Raw genomic sequence first — 16573 nt, 5'->3', positions numbered from 1 at the left:
GTGCAGAATGAAATCTGTTTATTGGGGCCCAGTGACCAGGCCATCCCCAGCACAGGCGGAGGGCAGCCGAGGCAGCCAGGGACCAGCCTGAACACACAGCGGCTCAGCAGAAGCAGCCGCTGCTGGGCCCAGCCACAGTGCGCTGGCACCTAGTGCAGTTCTTCCCGCCCTGCCCCATGCTCACCTGCAGTCCAGCTCTGGGGACAGGGCACAGGGCAAGTCTCTCGGTGACTTTCAGGGGAATGTGCAGAAATGCCAGCTAGCAGCAGGTGAGCCAGGGAGGGGCGAGATGGACGCAAGAGATGCTAGATACCCCGCACCGGAAGAGCAGGATTAACCCTCACATGCCCACAGCTGGGAGGGGCTCCTTGGCTCACACATGACAGGGGCAGGGGGTCTGGCAAAACTGAGAGCCAGTTGGAAGTGGGCAGTGAAAGGAGGAGGGAGACAGCGCTGGCTACAGGCCCCCAGCCTCCTGGCAGATGCGTTTCCCACTCCAAGCCTAGGGGTGGGAGCACCCTGCTGGCAGCTGCCTGGAGGGGAAGTGGCTGCAGATGTGCTTCTCCATCCCGCCGCTGCAGGTCTCCTGGGATGGGGGACCCACTGTCCAGTCCCCTCAGCGCTGGGCAGTGAGGAACATGCATTCGGTAGTGCTCTGCACTCCCCTGGGACTACGCTCCCCCAGGACTCCTCCAGAATGATCAGCCCATTGGGGTGCAGAGAGGCAGCTTGGGCTGCTGATCAGGCTCTCTGCCGCACTAGGGGTGAGCTCCAGCACTCCCATCCCCGCCGTGGGACTGTCCCCGGATTTCTGCTGCTGGCCAGGGAAGAGTGGGAAGGCTCTGAAGCAGTAGGAAGCCAGTGCACCCACTGGGTGGCGAAGTCGGTGGCAGCAGTTTTGCTCGGGTGACACACTGCGCTCCCAGCTGGGTAGCGTCAGCTGATGCGGGGTTCAGGCTCGGGTTCTGGGGCTTTGGCAGGGGGTGGAGGCGGGGCTCGCAGCTGCAGAGAGAGAAAGAGAGATACTGATTACAAGGGGCCAAGGCCCCTGCACTGCACCCACGCGTCCCTGCTCCATGCCATCTCCCCACCCTCCCTCCCCACGCATGGGGCACATGGGGAGCAGGAATACACCCCTCAGAAAGGAGAAGCTGCGCCAGGCAAAGGCGTAATTACGGGGGGGGCCCTCCCCAGCTTCCAGGCTGAGGGACAGCAATGTCTGTGGTCCCCGCAGGAGGGCTGTGCTTTACGTTCCAAATTCAGCAGAGATCCCCGGCTGCAGGCCCTCAAACCGCGGAGCCACAATGGAGAGGCAGGGGGTAAGGAAGAACTCGCTGGGGGAGACTAGGGGAGAGAGGACAGGCTGGGCGGGACTAGGGTTGGACGATGGCTGTGGTGCTAGCACGGAGCAGGGTGAGGAGAGTTGGACATTTGGGGGGAGGTAACGGGGTGACACTGCTGGGAGCTGAGGCAGGCTCATGGCCTTCCCCCGAGGAAGCCTTTGTCCTCATACACCACTTTGTGAGCACCAGCCCCAGAGCCCCTGGTTGGGGCAGACGTGATTCATCCTGTGCCTGCAAACGCTTCTTACTGGGCGGATGCGTGCTGCTCCCAGGTCCGGAGAGCTGGGTCCACTGACTGCGCCATCCTGCCTGCAGGCTGGGAACACAGACCGGCGTTAATGGCAGGACACTAGGCTGCTCTCCACATGCCTGCACACCAGCCCAGCAGGGACCCCCCAGATGCTGGGCCCAGCCTCTTTTCACCCTCACCAGTTCCCTCCCTATCCCCCCAACCCCCACAACACAGACACCCCAAGCGACCCTAGCTGCCATCGGGGGCTCCTGCACAGAGGAAACGCCTGCTGTCTTGCTTAGGGAAAGTATTCCTGAAGGTTTCATCACATGACAATCTTTAATTTCTGGAGATTCCAGGACAATTCTAGAGAGCTGGCAACCCTAGTCTTGCCCCCTTCTGAGTGTCCTATTTATGCCAATGCTCTGGAGCCATCTGGGAGGCCAGCACCCCATGAGGCACTCACCTCCCAGCAGCACTTCGGGAAGGGGGTGGCAGCCTAGCCCGGCACTGGGCACAAGGACCGGAGGGGAGAAGGCCGGAGGAGATGGTGATGGGAGCTCCTGGAAATAAAAGCACAGGCAGGCTGCGATTAAAGAATTTTGGGGCCTTCACACTACAGAAATTGCCCCCCCGCACCTTCCTTAGAGTGCCCCCAGTCACATAGATCCCGCATGCCCCTCCCATCCACCTGGGGTGCTGTGACAATTTCTAGAGAGGAGGTGCTGAAAGCCATGGAACTGTAACCCTGTGCATGATGGAAGCCAGGCATTCACTTGCTATTACTTCAAGCTGCTGCACGCTCAGCACCCCTAGTTCCAGTGCCCCAGTGTGCCCCACGAAGCTTCCACCAGACCCCCCAACATCCCAGCCATACATCCCAATCACTGTAGCCCCCAACCTCACTCCACAGCTCCCTCAACACTCCCCATAGCCCACCAACAACTTGTCCACACCTACTTCTCCCAGGACCTTCCTAGCCATTTACTGGTCCCCCCCTTTCCCCCTCGGCTCAGCAATCCATTCCCGTCTCAGGCTAGAGTGGCTCCTTCCATCACCTGCCCCACACACCCACAGCCCTGCGCAGACAAAGTCCCCAGGCTAGGGGAAGAGTCTCCCCATGGGAATTCAGTGACCATGAGCCTGGAGCAGAGCCTGGAAAGGAATCTTTATTCAAGGTAGTGCCCCCTCATAGGCATATAGGGGAACTCAATCCACACCCTGGTTTGGTCCTGGGAGGAATAGGGAACACAGGTCTTGTCTACACTAGGGAACTTCAGTACTTCTGAAGCCAGCTGCCAGAAGCCATGTTAGCTGAGGAGGGCTGGGGACAGGGAGCCCTTGTCTGCCCTTACAACTGTTCTAAGCCACTGGCACGATGCTGGGAATTGGGGCCTGTCTCTCTGTCAGCCTATCCTGGAGAGGGGGATACAGACAGCCAAGCCCGAGCACGGCGAAGGGGGAAATGGAGACCAACCTGCCCAGCCACTCCTATGACTCCAGTTATTTCTTCCACCACCAGTGAAGGGAAGACCCCAACGCGCCCATTGAAGTCCCCTTTCCAGAAGCCATCGTCCACTTCCCCCTCCTCTCTGGGGAGCACTCGGATTATGGCTCCCTCGGGAAAGGTCAGCTCCTCCACACTCTGCCCCTCGTAATCGTAGAGGGCTCGCACCAGCCATGCTGCAGGCAGCCAGAGAGAGCAGGCAGAGCTGGTGCCAGCCGGGCACACAGTTGCTCAGCACATACAGACATTGAAAAGCCTCCACCCGGCATGGGATGGGCTGAGCCCATTCTGCTGACACTGAGGGACACTGAGGCAGAGGTGCCAAAGTTTGGGGCACTAGGCAAATGCTGATCCCAGCTGGAGGCACTGGGGTTTTCAGAGGTGCTGGGAGCCCCCATCGGCTCTGCAGGTCAGGGGGAGCTGCGGGTACCGATCACCCCAGGAACCAGGCCCTGCGCATGCCCCATGGCAGGCCTGTTGCATCAGAGGCCATTCTTGGAAGCGCTGGCCATAGGTCCCGGGGGAGTCAGGCAGGAGTGAGCTCATGGTCCCAGTCCTGTGGCCAAGCCAGCAGCCAGCCCCCCTCAGCCACGCTGCAGGCAGAACTGCTGGTCTCCAGTCACCCAGGGACGGACCCTGGGAACTGAACTCCTTCCCCAGCTGCGTGTGCCCAGGGCATCCCTCTTCCCACATGCGGACACAGCCCCATTGTCCCAGTGCACCCATATGCAGCCCCAGGGCTTGCCACATACTTCCTGGCTCCAGCACCAAGTCCATGGTCATAATGCTAGTGAGCTCCTTTTCCAAGGTGGTCTCGGAGGGGCCTTCCTGGCAGCTCCCAGTCAGCGCCCTGCGCTCACTCCCCACGGCATCCAGGAACAGCAGGTACTTCTCAGGGACATAGCCCACCTGCCCCGCCTGGTTCCGAGCCTGCAGACAGCCGCCGAGGGCAGGAGAAGCCAAGTTAGGAGAACCCAGCCAGCTCCAGGGCCAGGCAGAAAGGACTCAGCCCTGAGCCAACCAAACTCCTGCATGAGAACCCAGGGCAGCCACCCCCAGGCTCCCCCATCCCGGCCCAGGCCATGGGCCAGCTCCCGGGAGGAGGGAGGCCCGAGGGAGCCAGCATCCACAGTCCATTCCCCAGCCTTCTCCGGCGCTGCCTCTAGCGAGGGAAGAGACTAGCCAGCTGCTGTGCTGGAAGGGGACGTTCCCACTGCGTTTCTTCCCCTCCCTCGTCATAGACACATCCCCACTGACCCACGCCCACCTTGACCCATTCTTCCACATCGCCGTCCTCAATGACCTCCAGCTCCTCGCCTTGGCGGATGGACAGCTCGTCAGACTGGCAGGCCTGCACAAGGGACAAAAGCCATGGGACAAGTCGGAAGCAGTGCTCCCTGCAGCCAGCCCCGGCTGCCAAGCCCCTAGAGGAATGCAATGCCCCAGCCTGGGGTGGGGGAGGGAGCAGAGAACCTGCTGCCAGCAGGGACTGCCCCAGCCTGGGGCACAGGGCCCTTCACTCAGCACCCTGAAAGAGCATTGCATGGTTCAGAGGGCTCCTGGGTGCTAGGCTTGTGTCCCTGGGGTGGGGGCCTTACCTGGTACCCAAAGAACACCCTGCAAGTGGATGGGTAGATGCGGGCAGTGCCAGGGCAGGGACCGGCATCCTCAAAGAGCTCCTCATTGTCGTCATAATCGTCAAACTCTGCCAGATCGAACTCTTCTGCCTGGGGACAAACCCAGCATGAGAGAGCACCCCGCACCCAGTCGCCCTGCCACTCTCTGGGCACACGGGGCCACCACAGGACCAAGGCGACACTCCTTGCCCAGGCCACCCCAGCAGCAGATGCCCCCCGCTCCTCCCAGCCACTGGCACAGAGGGCTCTGCTCAGAGGGGTGCTCTGGGCTCTCAGCAGCGGATGGGAAGCCAAAAGTGGAGGGGCAGCTCTCACCGTGGGGGTCGACTCCTTGTCCGACTTGCGGGCCTCGCTCAGCCGTCGCTCCTGCTCCAGCTCCTCCAGGACTTGCCCCATGGCCCCCGCCAGCCAGGTGTCCACGTCTAGGCCGGCCTGGCGCAGCAATACCAGTCGGGCATCAGCCTTTACTCTGCTGACCTTAGGGACACAGGGAGAGCAAGCGCCTAGTCAGCCCAGGCCTCAGCACCTGCCACGGGCCTGGGCAACCAGCCAGCCAGCAGGGCTGGGCCAGGGGCCATCAGCTGGTACCAGAACCATGGGGCGTAGGGTTGCCAATTTTCTAATCACAACAAACCGACCGGACTTTTAGTGGCCTATTAAAATCTCCTGGATTGCTTTCAATAGCCACCAGGAGATCGAGGCCGATTCCAGTAGACTCCCGGCCAATCCAGGAGGGTTGGCAACCCTAATGGGGTGGGGGGTGAGGGGGAGGGCTTGAGTCTTGTTCAAGTTGGAATCATGTTTTTATTCAATTCCACTTGTGTCTCCAAGGAATAGCCCTGTCCCTGCTCCTCCCCCTGCTCCTCCAGCCCCCCCCCCTCCAAACCCCCTTGGATGTATTTTCCAAGAGTTCTGCTCTACGAATAATTTGGGGGGCAGGTCTCTGGCCTGTGCTATACAGGAGGCCAGCCTGGATAATTCCAATGGTCCCACCTGGCCTTGGAATCTATGAGTGCGTGTGAAATACACCCGGATCCTGTTCGACCCAGACTAGATGAAGTATAACAGAATAATAGGGGACTAGGCGTACCAGATTTGCCCTTACACGACCATCGTCGTTCACTGTGGCCAGAGTGGGCTGCACAGAGGGCTAAGAGTCTGCAGAGCATGCAGGTGCTGGCAGTCATTCAGATGCATGCCACATACACAGCAGGAGCTAGCGATGCCGGGCCAGACTGTTGCTAGTGACACGAGTAGGGCCCTACCAAATTCATAATCCATTTTGGTCAATTTCACGGTCATAGGATTTTAAAAAGAGTAAATTTCATTATTTCAGCTATTTAAATCTGAAATTTCAGAGTGCTGTAATTGTAGGGGTCCTGACCCAAAAAGGAGTTGTGGGGGAGCAGTGGCGCTGGAACATTTTAAAAAGTGGGGGTGCTGAAAGCCAGCCCCCCTTACCCCAGTCCACCACCCCCCGCCCACCTGAGGCCGGGAGCAAAGCCTCGGGTGCAGGACTGGCCGTCGGAGCCCAAAGTTGCAGCACCCCCTGCACCCTTAGTTCCTGCACCTATGTGGGGGAGTTGCAAGGTTATTGTGGTACTGCTTCCCTTAATTCTGCGCTACTGCTGGCAGTGGTGCTGCCTTCAGAGGTGGGCAGCTGGAGAGTGGCGGCTGCTGGCAGGGAGCCCAGCTTTGAAGGCAGAGCCGCCGCCAGCAGCAGCGCCTGGTATGGTATTGCAACCCTTACTTCTGTGCTGCTGCCTGCAGTGCTGGGTCCTCAGTCAGCAGCCGCCACTGTCTGGCCACCCAGCTCTGAAGACAACACAGAAGTAAGGGTGGCAATACCGAGACCCCCGTAAAATAACCTTGGGACCCTCTGCAACTCTCTTTTGGGTGAGGACCCCCAATTTGAAAAACGCTGGTCTCCCCCATGAAATCTGTATAGTATAGGGTAAAAGCACACACAAGACCAGATTTCACGGTCCATGATGCATTTTTCATGGGTGTGAATTTGGTAAGGCCCTACACATGAGAGTAAGAAAAAGCCAATTCAGATACTGTGCAATGCTGCATGTGGAGCAGAGACCGGAGGACAGAGCCCAAGGCTGCTCTGTTGGCTTGAGAAGAGCTCACGGCCGGGTAATCCCAGAGCAGCGCGTCTGCTAAGGGGCAGAGGGAAAGCCAGGGCCACCCTGCTGATTCTGAGGCCTGGTCCACACTAACCCCCCACTTCGGACTAAGGTACGCAAATTCAGCTACGTTAATAACGTAGCTGAATTCGAAGTACCTTAGTCCGAACTTACCGCGGGTTCAGACGCGGCAGGCAGGCTCCCCCGTCGATGCCGCGTACTCCTCTCGCTGAGCTGGAGTACCGGCGTCAACGGCAAGCACTTCCGGGATCGATCCCAGAAGATCGATCGCTTACATCCGGACCAGGAAGTAAGTATAGACGTACCCTGAGCAACACACGTGGCAAGCAGCACATTCTGTCCACGGTGCTTTTGTGCTGCAGCATTATCAACAGCATTGTCTGTGCATTGTGGGGCCCTGATGCATCTGCCACAGGAGCATGGCGTGTCAGGAACTTGTGTTACCCAGCCTGCCTGCCCCCCCCTTGTTGCTGGCATTCACTTCCTGCCAGTCCTTCCCACTCCATCTGCAGGGAGGGCTCTGCTGGCACAAATCCTGGCAGAACAGCAGCAGCAGGGCCGGGCGCACCGGCCAGCAACAGGAGCAGCAGCACAGGAGCGGAGGGTGGGTAACTGGTGGACACAGTACAGGTGGCGCATACAGGGTGCACACGGAACAAAACCAGTAGCCAGAGGGACACACAGCCCTACCAACCTGTCCCCCGCCTGCCAGACCCACCTCTGCTTTCCGGATGTTCTCGCTCACTTCTTCCATCCTCCTCTCCATGCCGGGCATCTCCGCTTCAGGGGCCTGCTGCCTCCTGGCTTCCATCCTCTGCAGAACCTGCACAAGGCCAGGCCAGACTGAGCCCCACTGCTGCCGGGGGCTGCAGCTCCACTACGACTTCACTGGCCCCAGCCCCCCACCCCAGACAGAGACCAGAACCACTGGGTTGGGGCCTGCCCTCACCTCCCCCCAAGGAGGCCAGAGACCCCCTGGCCATGCCCCAGGATAGTAGAGAGGTTGTTTGGGGGCAGGGAGAAGTAGATCCGTCCCCCCCTGGAGGCACAGGACAAGCCTGGCAGTGAGGATGCTCCTTCTGCTCTGGGATGAACCCGGGGCTGGGGCTGAGCTGGGCAGCCCTGGGCACTCACCTGCTTGCCATGAGTCTTTATTTTGTAGTCTCTGGCTGCCCGGGTGGCCCAGCGCCGCGCCTCCTTCTCCAGCCCGCTCTCCCCAGCGCTGCCACTCCTCGCCTCCAGGAGGCACACCTAGGACAGAGTATCACAAGTCACAGTGCACCCTGCCGCCAGCCCTCAGACAGGGCTCTGGTGCACCTCTCCAGCTGCCTGGCGCCACCCTGGGGGAGCTCCGCACAGGGAGTCCCTTGTCCCCAGTGCTGCGCAAGCCCGGCTTCTCGCCTTACGTGGTCGGCGCCCGACGGCTGGAACTGCTGCTCAGGAGTTGGGGTGAAGGCAGTGTTATCCTGCAGGAACAGGAGGAGGCTCTGCTCCCTGCACACCTGTAGGAGCAACAGGGGGTGGGTGAGCAGGGCGGCACACTGGGCCCTGGGAGGGGATTGGGGTAGGGGCAGCCAGGGCCAAGCCACTGCTTGGTCACTAGGAACCCATGACCCATGGCAGTCCACATCCAAGCCAGGTGCAGGGGCACAGGCATGCCTGGGGGATGGCACCATGCCAGGAGGTGGGGGTGTGGGCACAGCCAGCACTACACAAGGTGTGGATATGGAATGGGATTGGCCCCTCCTTGAAAAGCAGGGCAGATCCCGTTACCTGTGTGGAGGCCTCCAGGATCCCCCGAAACCGCTCCTGTGTGGCGTGACAGGCCTCTAGTTCTGACTGGCTGACTAGAGTCAGGTGGTCCCGGAGCCGTTCGTACAGGTCACCATCCAGGGTCTGGAAAAGCACAATCAGGCCAGTTACTGGGGGGAGGACAGGGTTGGCAGGACTCCCCAGGAATGCCCTTGTCCACCCCCGGGAGAGAAGAGTCCTCCTCTGAGCTCTGCTGAACTCATCACACAGACCAGAGGAAAACTGGGATGGCTCCTCAAAGGACAAGAGAGCCCCCTACTGCCAGTGGAGAAGGAAGCCAGTGAATGGCAACGGGATCAGCTGGAGTGAAGTCTGCTCAGGGAACGGGCAAGCAGGCCAGCTGGAACTGGGGAGAAACGCGTCAGAGGTGCACGGGGCTTCAGGTGGGTTCAGGCTGATCCATGGTTTGCAGCTCCTGAGCCGGCCCCAATGGACATTCTGGAAAGAACTGAAGGGACAGCTGCTTGGCTATCTGGACAGGGCTGCACTCAGGGAACGCAGGGCTTCCCCCTAAGCTACTGTCCCAACACAGCATGAGCCTGTGTGGATTTCCCAGCCCTTGGCCTTCCCCAGCAGGGGGCACTGTGGGAAACAGGGCAGGCGTTCTGGCTGTAGGGGGAGTTCCTGGCTACTCCACCCCCAGCCTGACTCACCAGGGCGTGCTGTGGGAAGCAGGGCTGGCTGAGGGGAGCTCACAGTCCCAGCCTCTGCCAGCAAGGCTGCTGTAGTGCTGGGAAATCTCTTTCAGCCCACCTGCAGTCTCGAGCCAAATGACGAACACGTTCCTCCCTGTCCATTGGACACAGAGCTGGGGCTGCCCATTGGCAGAGACCTTGGACTCCTCCCCTCCCAGAATCACAACTGTTTTGCCATGCCTGACATGCAAAAGAGGAGAGGGCGCTGCATCCCCAGCCTGGGAGCAGGTGGGTAAGTGCAACAAACCCTCTGCGCCAAGAACCACCCCCTGATGCTCAAAGGCAGAGCCCAGGGCGCAGCTGCATGGCAGAAAAACCACACACTGCCCCAGACACTGGGGGGCGCAGGCAGATATGTCCTTGCTTCAGGTCTCGGGGGAACCCCAACAGGAGGGAGGGGCCTTCGCCCAGCTCCAGCCCCAGCTGCACAGCAGATGCTTTCCAAAGCAAACCTGGAATCCCAGGGCCTTAAGCCCACCACCACGCAAGGCCTCTTCTCCCAGCTCTGCCACCCTCCTGGGGCGGGGCTAAGAGGCTCCTGCCTCCTTAGTGGCCTACACAGGGAACCTCCACTGGCCCCAGGATGCTGTTGCCCTAGGCAATCTGGCAGAGAGAGGGTCTGGGGCACCCAGCGAGGCAGCAACACAGCTGGGAACAGCCCCAGGATTCATGGTTGTTAGTCTCCCCTCTAGTCACTGGGGTCCACCTCCCGCCCCTAGACTGGCTCCTTAGGGCAGGCAGGAGCATGACTGCCTCAGCTGGAAGAAGGGCTGGCTAGCTGGCTGCAGGGCGAGGCTCTTCTACCTTCATGACGGCAGGCAGCTCGACATGGTAGTAGTGCCCCAGGTGGGCATTGGCAGCTCCCAGGGTCAGCAGGTATTCGTTCCGCGCCACCACCAGCTGCAGCGAGTTCTCGGACAGCTGCACAGAAAACTGCGGGTGGGGGACAGAGCACGGCCTGGGTAATGGGGCAGGGCATGGCCGGCTGCCCAGTGCCCTCTGCGGGGCTTCCCCGATCAGCCCCGGCATCCCCCTCTCCCCATGATCAGCCCCTCCCTCAATGGGCTCTGCCCTCTCCTCATATGGTGTCCCGGGGTCTCCCAGCAGGCCCTGTACTCAAAGCACCGCCCCTCCTACAGGAAGCGCCAGGCTTTCCCCACCGTGCCCGCCAGGCCCCCTCGGCCACAGGCTCTGCAACAACTCTGACCTTGGTGCTGAGCTTCTGCAAACTGGCCTTCGTGTGGAATATGCCATGGTCGCTCTTCCGGAGCCTACAGAAGGGACATGGCCATCAGTGCTCAGGTAGCTTCCCCTTTCCACAGGCCCCTCCAAGACAGGCACACTGGCCCCACAACGAGGGAGCCACCCCTGCAGTGGGAGCTCTCTCTAGGCCCCACAGAGCACCCTGCTCTCATGGGGTGCAGCCAAAGGCAGAAGTGGGTGGTCAGGAGATCCCCTCCCCAGGACACGGTGGGATCATGCACCCTGGGACCCTCTGACCAACGTCCCAGGCACCATGGTGCCCTCTACCAGATGCCCTTACAGGGCCCCCCCGCCCCTACCACAGGGCAAGTGCCGCTCACTCACCGGGCCTCCACATCAGCCGCTTTCTCCTTGGCCACCTCGCTGACCCGCTGTAGATGCATGTAGCGCTTCTTGGCTTTGCCCACTTCCTTCACCGTCTCCAGGAGCTCTGCCTGCACCCTCTGCAGCTGCTCCGTGCTCTGGGGCAGAGAGGGGGTGTGAGCCCCACAGCCCCTCAGCCAGCCCTCCCGGCACCTGCCCCCTGCTCTGGGAAGCCCCTTTGAAGAGCAGGAGGTTGGGGCCTGTACCACCGTCTCTCCTCCCCCAACCCAGACTGTACCTTCTTGAGCAGGTGCTCCTTGGACAGTCGGGTGGTTTTAGCCACCTCCAGACTCAGGCTGCGGTAATTCTCCGAGGCTGCCACCCGGGCCTGCCCGGCGCACACTGTGCTGTCAATTGCCCCCTTCCAGACGGCAAAGGCACTCCTGCAGGGAACGGACACCGGAGGAAGCCTGGCTGCACCCATGGAGCAGAGCAGCTCCTCTCCCACACACTGGCCCTGTACATGCTCCCTGTCTTCCACCCCCCCCGTCTCCGCAGGGGCTGCCCCAGCTCCCCCATTGCACCTGGATGGCCAACCTGCTCCAAGGACCCCATGGCTCCCAGAACCTGAATGGAGAGCCCTGGGTGCTGTGCACAGCCTGGCCCAGCTGGCTCTTCCCTGGGTTTCTGCCGATGTGCAGTCCCAGATCTATCTCAGGGCCATTATCCAGCCCTACCTCTAGAAGTGGCAAAGCCATTTCCCGAGCTTCTGTCCACCTGCCTGAGTTGCCTGAGCCCCAGCCGCATCCTGCATCAGCCCCGCTAACGACTGGCCATGCTTGCAGGCCTTGGCAGAATCGCTGCTGTCTGGCTGGGTTGGGAAGCCCTGTCCCTCAGGATCTCACACTGCTGCCCAGAAAGTCTGACCCAAAAAAACCCTGTCATTACAGCACGAAGCACCCCGCGTGCTTCTCCACAGCCCCTGCAGAACATGACATGGCCTAATGCTGCATGGCCTATGACAGCTCCCTCCCCAGCTGCCTTTTCCCTCGTGTCCACTCCAGCTCCTGGCTCTCCCCTCCCACTGGCCTCCACTCAGTAGCTTTGGATTTCTCTCTGGCCCTGGACTTTTCTTCTCTCCCCACATGCGCTCCATCAGCAAGGCAGGACATCTCCATCTCTGAAGCACGACCCCTGCCCTCCCATGTGCTAAGACCCTCTCCAAGCCTTCCTCTCCTGTACCTCTTCCTCCTCATCTCCACCCAAGCCCCAGCTCTTCAGACCCGGGCTGCCCTCCTCGCACACGGGAAGAGGTGCAATCCTCAAACTTGGGCTCCCAGCAGGCACCACAATGCAGGGGACAAGAGCCCCCAATTTAAAGCCCTTGGGGGCAGAGGCAGATTACCATTTTGAGGGGCCCTGGGCCAGAGCAAGTGGGGGCCACTCCCCACCCCTTTCACCTGCAGTTCCCCCCCCCGCCGCCTCTCCTCAGCACTCCTGCCGGGGAAATGAGGTTGGGGCACGGGGGCTTGCCGGGGTGCTCCTAATGGGGAGGCCCCTACACCCCAACCCCATTCCCCAACAGGAGCACTGGGTGGGTGGGCAGAGCAGGGCACGGAGGCACCCATTTTTCCAGGGCCCGCCAATTGGCATCAGCTCAACTGGCCCTGTAGCTAATCCACCACTGCTTGGTGGGTTGCTCTAATGAGCCAACAGGTCTTCTCTCCATTTTCTTTATACTTCAGCCACCATGCGTCTAGGGGTGGCCCCTACATCTCTCCTCTCTGCAACTCCTATTGCCTGTATTGAGCTTTCTGCATCTCTCTACCTCATTGACTCTTGCCCCTCATATCTCCCAGGTGAAAACCTCTCTGCTCTCCACTGCCCCTCTCGTATACCAGAAAATAAATAGCTCTGGACAGTGTTTAGTGGGAGCACCTTCCCCCTAGAATACCAGAGCTCTCAAGAACGCCACACGTATGCACACGCACTCCCATATACACACACACGTGTGCCACTGCAGTGCATGGTTAAACTCTGCCGCGTTTCACCCCAGAAGTAGCTAAATTTTCGTGGTGGATAAGGGACTCTCACACAGGTATCACTCGTTCTGTAAATGTATCAGAGGGGTAGCCGTGTTAGTCTGAATCTGTAAAAAGCAACAGAGGGTCCTGTGGCACCTTTAAGACTAACAGAAGTATAGGGAGCATAAGCTTTCGTGGGTAAGAACCTCACTTCTTCAGATGCAAGAGAAGAAGTGCACTTCTTGCATCTGAGGTTCTTACCCACGAAAGCTTATGCTCCCTATACTTCTGTTAGTCTTAAAGGTGCCACAGGACCCTCTGTTGCTTTCTGTAAATGTAGTCACCTCTGGGGTGAAACATGGCAAAGTTTAACAATGCACTACAATGCCACACAGCCTGTTTGGGGAATGGGAAGCGAAGAAGAATTCCATTGTGATGCTGGCAGCTTATGCCAGGGTCCTAGGCCTTGCTGAACACTTACAAATGCATAGCTAGAAACCAGTCTTGCTTCCCTGGATGCTGGCATCATCAAAATAGATGTTAGATGTGAAGTTGATAAGAATATGTTTAGTGTTTTATAAAATGCTTGTAGGATGCTGCATGTATTGTCCTCACTCAGCTATGCCCCAGGTTATAAAGTGATAGCAAGCATCTGCATTGTAAACCTGTGACTGCGTAACTCACCACACAGGGAAAAAGCCTTGTGTAATGCAAACGATGGGCTCTAACAAAATGTTAAACGCAAAGGAGCCACTGTATGAGGTCAAGGCTCAAAGACTAAGTGCTTTTCTTCCCCCCATCCCATGAAGAAGGGACCTGCATAGGAACTGTTGCGATCAGCTTGATTTCTGAGGAAAGAAGATATAAAAATGCTTCACGAGGAAAAATTACCATCTCTTTGCTGCTTGAAGTAAACAGTCCCAGGGCCAGAGAGACTATACTGAAGTGAGAGATCCTCCAGGGTTATTCCTGGGTTTGCCCAGAAAGACATTTTGAATGGACAGATTACTACATCTCTGTCACTTTTAGGAATTATACATGGTAACTCACTTGTGTGCACATTTGCTTGCTTCAACCTGCAAATAACCGATTTCTTTATCTAAAGGTTTATTAACTAGGAAAGTTTATTACAGGATTGGCTACTGGCGTTGTCTTTGGTGTAAGACCTACAGTACCAGTTGATCTAGGGGTAAGTGACTGATCTCTTGGGACTGGAAGCAATCTGAATATTTTGTGATTTTTGGTGTAAGTGACCATTTATCACTAAGTCCACCATGTCTGGGTAGTAACATAGACTAGAGAGTCTGAGGGGACTGTCTGTGACTTCATGGTGAGACTGGTACAGTGATCCAGGAGTTCACAGTTGTTATGGAGTTAGTGAAATCTAATTATAGAACAAACCACCAGCTTGGGGTGTCTGCCCTGTTTCTGACAGTCTGCCTTCAGTTGGCACTCAGTGTTGGCCTCCAGACAGCATGACACCCCTCTCCAGTTCAAACGGGCAGAAAGACAATTGCCCACTTTCAGTACCAAGAAATTCCAACAGCCAAGGCACAAAGGCTATGTCTGCACCAAGCATTCACAGCTCTCTCCCCAAGGTTGGCCTAGCACTGCTCTAGCTCTGCCTGGGCTAGCAATGGCAGAAGGACCCATGATGGCTATACAAGGGTGAAATGCCTGCAGCCAACTCTACGCAACAGCTCCCACCAGGGTAGGGGAACCTGGAACAGCAGGGAAAATGCTGAGGTTCTACTCTAGCAGCATTAGCTAGCAGGTGCCTCCCGCCCCAAAGCCTAGCTACACTGTCCTCCTTCCCCAACATCCCCGTAGATCTACACCCCGATATAGACACCACCCCGTCCACAAGACCTAGCCACACCCCCTCCGGGAGCTACACCATGACAGACACCCCTGCACCCCAGGCATCCCCATGTCCCTCTGCCCTGACACCCCTGGGGATGTACACTCCAAAACAGACACCCCAAGAATCTAGCCTCTCCCCCATGCGCTGTTCCACTGGGATCTAGCCCCCTGCACCCACCCACATGCACTCTCTCTCCTCCTCGCTGATCAGCTGCCATAGCTAGGCCAGTCTCCGCAGCAGGGCTGGGAGTCTATGCTTCGGTGCAGCTGGGATGCAGCACCACCGCTGCTCGAGTGCTGCTCCATCCCCCTGAGAGCCCCCTGGCACAATTCCCTGCTGGCCAAAAATCTGGGACGTTTAAAATGGGGCCAAGAGTGAGGCTGCCAAGTCCATGTACAGAACCAGCCAGACTGTCAGTGTTGAGCTCAGGAACCTCCTGCTGGTTCAGCACTTGCACATGCAGGGAGGCACCTGACAAAGACTTCAGGAACCTCACTGCAGGCCCCATTGTTCACATTCTTGGCTTGAATTAGCTCTGATCTCCCCACAGCCAGCGCTCCTGCCCCATTCCTCACAGCGCCCCCTGCTGGGAAAGGCTGGGGCTGGAGTACCTAGGAGCTCCCCACAGCCAGTGCTCCTGCCCCATTCTTCATAGTGCCCTCTGCTGGCAAAGGTGGAGAGCTGTTGTGATAATTGGGTGTACAAATGTAACCTGTTTGTGAACCTAATTGTGGGAAGTGGCTAAAGATTTATGAAATGTTCTGATAACAATGAAGGTTGATGGGAAAAGGTGCAAAAGGGAGACAGGGAAAATGAATTAATCCAAATGAAAAGGCCTCCTGCTATCACTCAAGGATTGTGCTAGGATCAGGCCTGGTGAACAAGAGACGTGTGGGACTGGAAATCAATGGACCAAAATTGGTGTGTTGGCAATAGGGATGCCAACTTTCTAATCACACAAACTTGAACACTCTTGTCCCACCCCCTGACCCGTCCCTTCCCTTCTGAGGCCCTCCCCCTGCCCCACCCCTTCTCACTCCATCTCTCACTCTCCCCCACCCTCACTCACTTTTACCAGACTGGGACAGGCGATTAGGGTGCGGGAGGAGGTGAGGGCTCCAGCTGGGGGTGTGGGCTCCAGGGTGGGGCCAGAAATGAGGGGTTCAGGGTGTGGGAGAGGGCTCCAGGCTAGGGCAGTGGGTTGGGATGCAGGAGGGGGTGAGGGCTCTGGCTGGGGGTGTGGGCTCTGGGGTGCAGGAGGGGGCTCTGGGCTAGGGGCTCAGGGTGCAGGCTCTGGGAGGGAGTTTGGGTTCAGAAGGGGGCTAAGGGCTGGGGCAGGGTGTTGGGGGGGGTGCAGGCTCTGGGAGGGAGTTTAGATGCGGGAGTGGTTCCGACCTGCGGTAGGGGGTTGGGGTGTGCTTACCTCGGGCAGCTTCTGGAAGTGGCCAGCATGTCTGGCTCCTAGGCTCAGGGGTGGCCAGGAAGCTCTGCATGCTGCCCCTACTTGCAGGCACCGCCCCTGCAGCTCCCATTGGCCACGGTTCCTGGCCAATGGGAACTGCAGAGCTGACACTCAGGGTGGGGGCAGTGCACAGAGACCCCTTGCTTCCCCTGTGCCTAGGAGCTGGACATGCCAGTTGCTTCTGGGAGCTGCGCAGAGCCAGGGCAGGCAGGGAGCCTGTCTTAGCCCCGCTGCGCTGCCGACTGGACTTTGGCCTATTAAAATCTCCTGGATCGCCT

At 58.7% G+C, this 16573-nt stretch overlaps 1 protein-coding gene across 3 annotated transcripts in view; it reads right to left on the bottom strand.

Annotated features, from left to right (window-relative positions):
- Nucleotides 1-3: 3 nt before the first annotated feature.
- Nucleotides 4-16573, bottom strand: part of FCHSD1 (FCH and double SH3 domains 1) — a 29325-nt gene continuing 12755 nt past the window's right edge. Inside the window, exons 5-20 of one of the 3 annotated variants that reach the window (XM_005280876.5) lie at nucleotides 11244-11388; nucleotides 10967-11103; nucleotides 10587-10650; nucleotides 10184-10312; nucleotides 8646-8768; nucleotides 8279-8374; nucleotides 8007-8123; nucleotides 7591-7695; nucleotides 5035-5196; nucleotides 4681-4809; nucleotides 4350-4433; nucleotides 3835-4012; nucleotides 3053-3258; nucleotides 2042-2138; nucleotides 1592-1659; nucleotides 4-1002 (exon numbers count right to left, since the gene is read on the bottom strand). In XM_005280876.5, the coding sequence (XP_005280933.2) occupies nucleotides 937-1002; nucleotides 1592-1659; nucleotides 2042-2138; nucleotides 3053-3258; nucleotides 3835-4012; nucleotides 4350-4433; nucleotides 4681-4809; nucleotides 5035-5196; nucleotides 7591-7695; nucleotides 8007-8123; nucleotides 8279-8374; nucleotides 8646-8768; nucleotides 10184-10312; nucleotides 10587-10650; nucleotides 10967-11103; nucleotides 11244-11388 (1906 nt within the window). In that variant the 3' untranslated portion in view covers nucleotides 4-936. The remainder of the gene's footprint in view (nucleotides 1003-1591; nucleotides 1660-2041; nucleotides 2139-3052; nucleotides 3259-3834; nucleotides 4013-4349; nucleotides 4434-4680; nucleotides 4810-5034; nucleotides 5197-7590; nucleotides 7696-8006; nucleotides 8124-8278; nucleotides 8375-8645; nucleotides 8769-10183; nucleotides 10313-10586; nucleotides 10651-10966; nucleotides 11104-11243; nucleotides 11389-16573) is intronic. The other 2 variants (XM_024107138.3, XM_065554805.1) reach the window with 2 other exon arrangements.

The sequence above is a fragment of the Chrysemys picta genome, chromosome 8 (assembly GCF_011386835.1).
Source record: "Chrysemys picta bellii isolate R12L10 chromosome 8, ASM1138683v2, whole genome shotgun sequence".
Taxonomy (NCBI): domain Eukaryota; kingdom Metazoa; phylum Chordata; order Testudines; family Emydidae; genus Chrysemys; species Chrysemys picta.
Note: the sequence above shows the minus strand (reverse complement) of the source record. Positions and strands in the feature narration are given on the sequence as shown.